We start from the raw sequence: 8,170 nt of genomic DNA on the forward strand, positions 1-8,170 counted from the left end.
TTGGACACACCTTTTAATAGATCTAATGCCTTCAGATACTTAATATGTGGTAAAAGGGTTTTTCGAAAATCAGTCCCAGAAACTTGGCTTCCTTTACAACGTCAATTAGAGAGCCATCCAAGAACAGTTCGGGATCTGTATGAGGCTTATATTTCCGCCAAACATGTATACATTTGGTCTTTACCTGTGAAAATTTAAAGCCATTTTCATGAGATTATTTATGAATATTATTTCATCTGTAATTGCCTTCTGATGGTATGCATATTTTTACCACGACATGAAACGTTAAAACCATCCACAAACCGTGACCCATCTATTGAGTCATTTAATACTTTCGAGAGACTATTGATTTTTATGCCAAACAAGGTAACAGACAAAATACTACCTTGTAGAACTCCCTGATCCTGATTATAATGGTCAGACAGGGTTGCTCCAACACGAACTTGAAATTGTCTGCCTGCTAAAAACTAGGGTATAAACTTAGGCAAAGGGCCTCTCAAACCAAAGTCATGTAAATCTCTTAAAATACCATGTTTCCATGTTGTATCATAGGCCTTTTCCAGGTCGAAAAAGATTGAGGCAGCATGCTGGTTATTTGCTGGAGTTTTTAACGAATGATTCTAGGCGAACCAAATGATCAATAGTGCTTCTATTTTTCCGAAAACCACACTGAATGTTAGAAATACGATGACTGGATATGATAAGATCTATTATTGACCCTTCCTTTCCATGGTTTTACAAACACAGCTTGTTAAAGAAATTGGTCTATAGTTAGATGGATCTGTATTGTCTCGGGCAGGCTTAGGTATTGGTACAGCAATGGCGTGGCGCCACGAAGGGGGAAAGTGTCCTGTAGTCCATAATATGATCAAACATGTTCAAATGTGTCTCAAGACAGGCACTGGGTAAATGTTTCAGGAGCTGGTAGTGGATATTATCTGATCCAGTTGCCGTATCATGTGCTTGCGCCAAGGCAGTATTCAGCTCATGCAGTGAAAATACTTCATTATAGTCTTCACCATTTTCGGAATGAAAGTTGAGTTTCAAATTTTCTATTTCTGAAACTGAGGAAGATAATTTGATGAAGAAGAGTGAGTAGCTAAAGTTTCACCCAACTTGTTGGCAAGGTCAATTTTATCTGTTAACATATCATGTCCACCTTTAAGATGATGAAAACTAGATTTCCTACCTTTGCCCTTGATTCTCTGTATCATGTTCCACACCTTCGTCATTGGTGTAAGTAAATTATTTTTTGACACAAAGGTCTTCCACGACTGACGTTTACTTTGTTTAAATGTACGCCGAGCCTTGGCATTATTTATTTTTACATTATTTAAATTGTGAACTGTAGGATGTCGTCGAAAGTACTTCTCTGCCTTTTCCCTACTCTTCCTCGCCTGTTTACAATCATCAGAAAACCATGGTTTACGGCAATGGAGTTTAGCAGAGGACTTGGGAACAGTTTCATCAGCGATATCATTCAGTGTATCCGAGAACAACTGAATAGGATCTGGGCCATTTACAAAAATGTCAGATTTCATTTTTTCTGTACATAGTGTTTGAAATAAAGGTCTTATTAAAATTCCACTTTCAGAATACGTTCCAGTTCCAGGATGTAAATATGTGGTTGATCCATCATTTAATAGGCATAGATTATTGTTAGAACTTAAGTCTTCAAGGATTTTGCCTTTATTGTTAATATTAGTACTTCCCAACAAAGGGTTATGACCGTGAGGATCACGCATAATTATAGAGGGAAGTTGGTCAAATAGATTCTGAAGATCGGACTGCTGAAGATCTGAAGAAGGGGAAATAGCGTAAAGGTTATCTGAAGAGTAAGACGAACGGCAACAGTCTGAAGATTGGAACCGGACTATGAATAACACCCTGCCTCACGAGTATAGAAGCACCGTCAGTGGCTTTGCCATCTGGAGGGGAGAATGCATGAAAAGAATTGTACCGATGCAATTCAAATTGATCTGTACTTTTCAGGTATGTCTCCTGTAGACTAAGAGCTGATGGTGTAAAATCTTGTGATAATAAGTCGTTAAAATTGTTCCTGAGGCCTCTGCAATTCCATTGTATTAATTTCATAAAACTGCTTAAGGTGCTTCAACTGGAGATCGTGAGTGCGTGGCAGCGCTAATCCTACACCCTGTTTGTGACGGAGTTATCTCCATGTCAGTCGGTTCGAACAGATTCTGAACCGCCACAGAAGGTGTTAAATGAGAAGATTATTCTAAATGCTGAAGGGCTCTGGTCTTTCTCCTCAACTTTTTCTTTTCTTTATTTGTGAGTTTATGAACGCTGTGAGTATCTAGCGTTGAACTGACATCACATATTTGTCCTGGCTGGTTGTGAGGCTGATGATCGCTGACAATCTTGTGATGAGTGAGTCGCATCATCTAAGGTTATGTGAGAGTCCTTTATCCAAGATCGTTTCAGATGAACCAGAATGAGCGTGTTTAGCCAAGGTGTATTAGTGTGATTCAACATCCCTGCCCCCCACCCGCCATGGAGTGTCAACAAGGACGGTACTGCAGTGGAAATCAGACTGCAAAATCAGGGTTACAGGGATGTTATGCTCCAGAAAATACAGACTTGAAAAGCCATGGTATCTTAAAGAATAAGTGTCAGACTGGTTCGGCCCATGACACTGTTCTTAAGAACACGGAATTCAGAGGTCTATATAACCAGATTGATCCATGAGCCATCGCCTTGGCATAGGGCTCTAGGTAAATAAATGTATCAATAATTTGTATACTAGATTTTAAAATGACCAATTCCCCAAAATGTGAGTGCATAATGTAAGAACTTTCTATACCCAGTGCATGGCGTGACCAGCCGATTGATTGACTCGGGCCCTTTCAACCTTCCGTCTAGGTGAAGTCAGGGCCAAAGTGGTGTGTTGAGCAACAGGAACACGGTCACTGGCCGCTGTTACCCTCAACCATCAGGATCCCTTCCTCCACCGACACAGGGCCGCAACCCACGACTAACGGGTTGGTGGATCAAATATTCCCCCGGGTCCACAACGGGGGTTTGGTGAGCACTTAGCGTTACCCAGCACCCACCACGACGAGGTGGCTCGCTACGGGTGCCAGAAACATACAGACACAGTGTCATTATTTTAAAATAAACCATAGCAAGGGAACTTATCCAAAGCTCCATTTACCTAAATATCCGGATAACCATCATGGCTTTCTAATGATGACCATGACTACAAACTAGGACTTACTTCTCTCAATATTTTCCTACTATGGCCACGAAAGACGTGATATCTACTGAATAAGTCTAATGGCTATGTGATAAGAACCACCGAACTCTTTTTGTATGATGTGTCAGAATTACGTCTTGTTGAAATAACAGGGTCCTAAAACCTCATTTAAAGGACTCGTTGACAGGCTCTTTTGGTGCTACCCTGGAGTGTGCTAATGCCCGTCAGAGAAAAGGTTTATCAGAGACAGCTTTATTATTTCTGATGGTAATTCCAAAAGGAATACGGATGTGCCAAAGGCCTATTTCAGGTCTCGGATACGTGGAGTTCATGATGCTGGTGTTACTGATCAATAAAATGGCACAGCTGTACACTCGAAATGACATGTTTGTGGTCGATTAAACACACATCGTTTGTGATTAGTGTCAGGCGGGCCAGTTTCACATGCAGCATCATTTCGTTATATCGTGATAATACAAATGAGTTTCTATCAGAGTGGAGACAAAAGGCATTGGTTCTACCACGAAACATCGACCAACGGTGAAATACTGTCACGTCAAAGACTTTAGATAACCAACGGGTAAACATGGTAATGTGGATAACTGCTCTACACGAATATTACTTCACAAAACATTACGAAAAGGAGCATTTTACGTCTTACTTACATATATTGATATCGTAGCCCTGGCGATGTGCCTGTTTAGATTAGATCGTGCATACTAAGACACCATGTGATAAATCTATCATTAACAGGTATATGGGTGTGTAAGGGCTAAAGGGGTGTGCACAACGTGAGACTGAAAGTCGAGAGGTTCAGACGAATATTTAGCCCGTACACCGTCACAAACTTGTAACGAACTGATTATGTCTAGAAACATATAGACACAGAGCCAGTATGCTACTATAAACCATAGCAAAGGAACTTATAGCAAAGGAACAAAGCTCCATTTATGTAAATATCTGGATCAACAGAAATAACTCAATGGCAAATATAAATGCAAAAAGAACGATGAACTGTAGTATATTCATATCAGTAAACGTGTCAAAAACTGACTCATGTTGTTTCGCTCATAACGATGACTGTATGCCGTTACCAAATCGCCTGGCAAACATGTAACTATGAGAAACCCACAATGATAATATCTGGTGTAACTGCAATGACATTCCTAACCCTCCTCTTTACCGAATGGATTACACGTTGAATCTGTCTCTGAATTATTACGCTTTTCTCTTGATTCAGGGATCTGTCACGATTTTGTACGGCGACACCTAATGTCAAAGACATACTAATTGGGGTTGACATGTTGACTGGTTGCTAAATGTGCCTCGAAGCTAGAACTCACCAAAGGGACGTGCAGGGAGCGGACCAGCATTGCCGTACATGAGGACTGGCCTTCTGTTCAGAGGATGGTCTAAGATGTCCATTCAGGTTTTGACTGATCGTCACAAGGTCAAGGCACACACCATCAGAAAATAAACACTGCCAAAAGGTAACTGCCCCAAATTATTCCACTGTACATGTGTAATGTTTCTGCGACGCCTAACACGAGATCTACCATCTACCATGAACAAAAGATACCGACCTTTGTCTAGTTTAGAACAAATGACTGAAGTGGCTACATTTACACCAGTGAGTCTAAACCTTTGATGGGTTAATACAACAAATAGCACTGCAATGGATGCTCTCAAAGACAATTTGAAATACCGATCAAATATCTCATATACGCAGAAAGTAACAATTTTACATAAAACTGTATCTTCTGTTAAAGAGCTTTTTCTTTTGGTTGGGCTTCATATTTGTGTAAAAAGTTGCTTTAAATTAGAAACATCAACTATGTTTCACGTATTAATGCAATATCAAGACATTTGAGCATCATCACGCCATAAAAGGAAAGAATAGATAAAATTTAATTGCGACATCAACATAATCACTTCGATAGTTGGCACTGATAATGAGAGTGTGTTTTACACCCTATTCAGGTATGTAGCGGTGGTCTATAAATAATCGAGTCTAGACCAGACAATCCAGTTATCAATTGCATGAGCATCGGCCAACGTAATTGAGATACGATACTATAACATGTTATGGTTGGTTTGATATCATGAAACTTGTTGTTGATTCCGATTTGACTGCCAACATTGGTAAACACGATCAGTACAAGGAATCCTGGTGTGCATTACTGTTTTTTCAAGTCCACCCTTTGCTACAACATAAGCTATGCAGTTTCCCGGTATACCAAATAGCCCTGGAAGCCAACAGAACCAACCCAATTAATCAGTCTCTATTTAATACCCCAAGGCCACATGCCTATAGTACAATATGTTACTAAAAAGTAAAGTGGCTTTATACGTACAAGCAGCATAAGGTAACTGAGCATTAAATTATGTTGTGCCAAACAGTTTATAAAACGATAATAATATGATTTGTGGTCATTTCCTTAATCAGTGTTTAACCGATGATATTATATAATCGAAGTCTATATGATTTGATACTAGGCATCGTGACAGCAACGTGTATGTCCATCATTGTTACTGAAAAAGGTTTTACAGCGCCGAGGCATAGATGACACTGAGCAATAGATGAAAGGCTTGGGGACTGATGTCCCATCCCTAAACCAACGTTTGTTCCTATTCAGCTTAATCATTGGCTGATTCGGGGTTTCACGTAAATGTCGCTCCATTTCATCCCAAACATGCTCAATGGTGAACGGGTCCGGTGAAACAGCTGGCATGGGAAGACTAAGAATGTTCTTCTCTCTTAGGCAATCTGTCATCACACGAACTGGGGACATATTTATATCTTGCTTTAGCTAGAATATACGTCTTGTTTTCTATAAATGGCTGCACCTAATCATCCCGTCTATTTATAGCAGTCAGACTGCCACTGACCATGACACACTGTGTCTGACCATGAGATGTGATGTTGCCCCATTCCATAACCCGTCTTCACCAAACTGTCGACGTTGAACAACGCATGTGTTAGCAAACCGTTCAGCGTCGTCATGTGTACACCTTTGCCCTGCAAATCAGAGCTGTCCAGAAGAAATCTCGACTCGTCAGGGAACCAAACACCACTCAAGTCCTGTCTCATCTGTCGTAGATGCTGTCTGCATCAGGCAAGACGTGCCTGTTGGTGACGATTTAACAAAATCAGACATACTGCAAGCCGTCCGATGCGAATGTTGTGCTCCCTTAGTTGGTTCCGTACAGTCCTGGAACTGATTGAACGTAAGCCCGGAATGGTCCCAGCAGTCAAACTGGCTGTCTGGAATTGATGCCTTAGATTGGTCAGTCGAATGTGATTGTCTTGCTGACGTGACGTCATGCTTGGATGACCCGTCCAAAGCAAATCGCCTCTGTTGCCATAATGTTGAAAACGTCTCTAAAGAGTTGAGAACGTGTTTGGATGGGCACCAAAATCTCAGACCGCTTCAATAAGGGCCACTACAGTCTCCAACAAACTCGCTGCGTGAAGACGCCGATTTTCAGTAAACTGTATACAAAGTTTAGGTTATAATTTGCGTGTTTTCCACAAACTTCAATGGTTTGATTGTTCTTCAATTTTCAATATCAGGTGTGTGAACTTCATGAGCCTAAAAGTGGGTAAGTTCATTGTGCACACGTATCACGCGCGACATCAAAATTCCGTGCAAAGTGCTTTGCCACATTTTTACAATGTATTTAGGGTTAGTTTTATAACTTTCAAATAACTTTCATTTTATGCAGTGTCATGTTATGCAATGTTATGTTACTATTTTGCGTCAGTATCTGATACTGATATGATGTTTTCGTACATTTATTACGTTCAGATTATTCTTATTCTGACTTTTATAGCTTGATGTATAAACATAGCAGCATTATGAAACATAGCAGCATTATGAAACATAGCAGCATTCGGAATCATAGCAGCATTCTGAATCATAGCAGCATTCTGAATCATAGCGGCATTCTGAATCATAGCGGCATTCTGAAACATAGCAGCATTCTGAAACATAACGGCATTCTGAAACATAGCAGCATTCTGAATCATAGCGGCATTCTGAATCATAGCGGCATTCTGAATCATAGCGGCATTCTGAAACATAGCAGCATTCTGAAACATAGCAGCATTCTGAATCATAGCAGCATTCTGAATCATAGAAGCATTCTGAATCATAGCAGCATTCTGAATCATAGCGGCATTCTGAATCATAGCGGCATTCTGAATCATAGCGGCATTCTGAATCATAGCGGCATTCTGAATCATAGCAGCATTCTGAATCATAGCGGCATTCTGAATCATAGCGGCATTCTGAATCATAGCAGCATCCTGAATCATAGCAGCATTCTGAATCATAGCAGCATTCTGAATCATAGCGGCATTCTGAATCATAGCAGCATTCTGAATCATAGCGGCATTCTGAATCATAGCGGCATTCTGAATCATAGCAACATTCTGAATCATAGCAGCATTCTGAATCATAGCAGCATTCTGAATCATAGCGGCATTCTGAATCATAGCGGCATTCTGAATCATAGCAGCATTCTGAATCATAGCAGCATTCTGAAACATAGCAGCATTCTGAAACATAGCAGCATTCTGAATCATAGCAGCATTCTGAAACATAGCAGCATTCTGAAACATAGCGGCATTCTGAAACATAGCTGCATTCTGAATGATAGCAGCATTCTGAATGATAGCAGCATTCTGAATCATAGCGGCATTCTGAGACATAGCAGCATTCTGAATCATAGCATGGTTGTTGCAGTTCAAAACGTATTACAATTTATCTGTGGGTGGAGATAAGAAAATTCTTTAAGGTACTTTCTACGTAGTTTATCATATAAAGAAAATACAAGCAAAAATGATATTCCTTTTCTAAGACATTGATATTGCATGATTATATAATCTTTTCTTTTTATCGTCATAAATCTACCTTTTTCAATTTGATGAGCAGCGAAAACGTGCAAAAC

General features: G+C 40.1%; 1 protein-coding gene across 1 annotated transcript; it reads right to left on the bottom strand.

Moving 5' to 3' along the window:
• Window positions 1-7,022: 7,022 nt before the first annotated feature.
• On the bottom strand, window positions 7,023-7,949 carry LOC137277364 (mRNA decay activator protein ZFP36L3-like). The gene has a single exon (XM_067809064.1). The coding sequence runs from the start codon at window positions 7,947-7,949 to the stop codon at window positions 7,023-7,025; it is 927 nt and encodes a 308-aa protein (XP_067665165.1).
• Between the last annotated feature and the right edge of the window lie 221 nt (window positions 7,950-8,170).

Source organism: Haliotis asinina, chromosome 3, assembly GCF_037392515.1.
Source record: "Haliotis asinina isolate JCU_RB_2024 chromosome 3, JCU_Hal_asi_v2, whole genome shotgun sequence".
In the NCBI taxonomy this organism is placed as follows: Eukaryota; Metazoa; Mollusca; class Gastropoda; order Lepetellida; family Haliotidae; genus Haliotis; species Haliotis asinina.

What these genes read in the sequence shown, in the direction of transcription:
- LOC137277364 (XM_067809064.1), bottom strand. Translation starts at nt 7,949, where the DNA reads ATGATTCAGAATGCTGCTATGTCTCAGAATGCCGCTATGATTCAGAAT.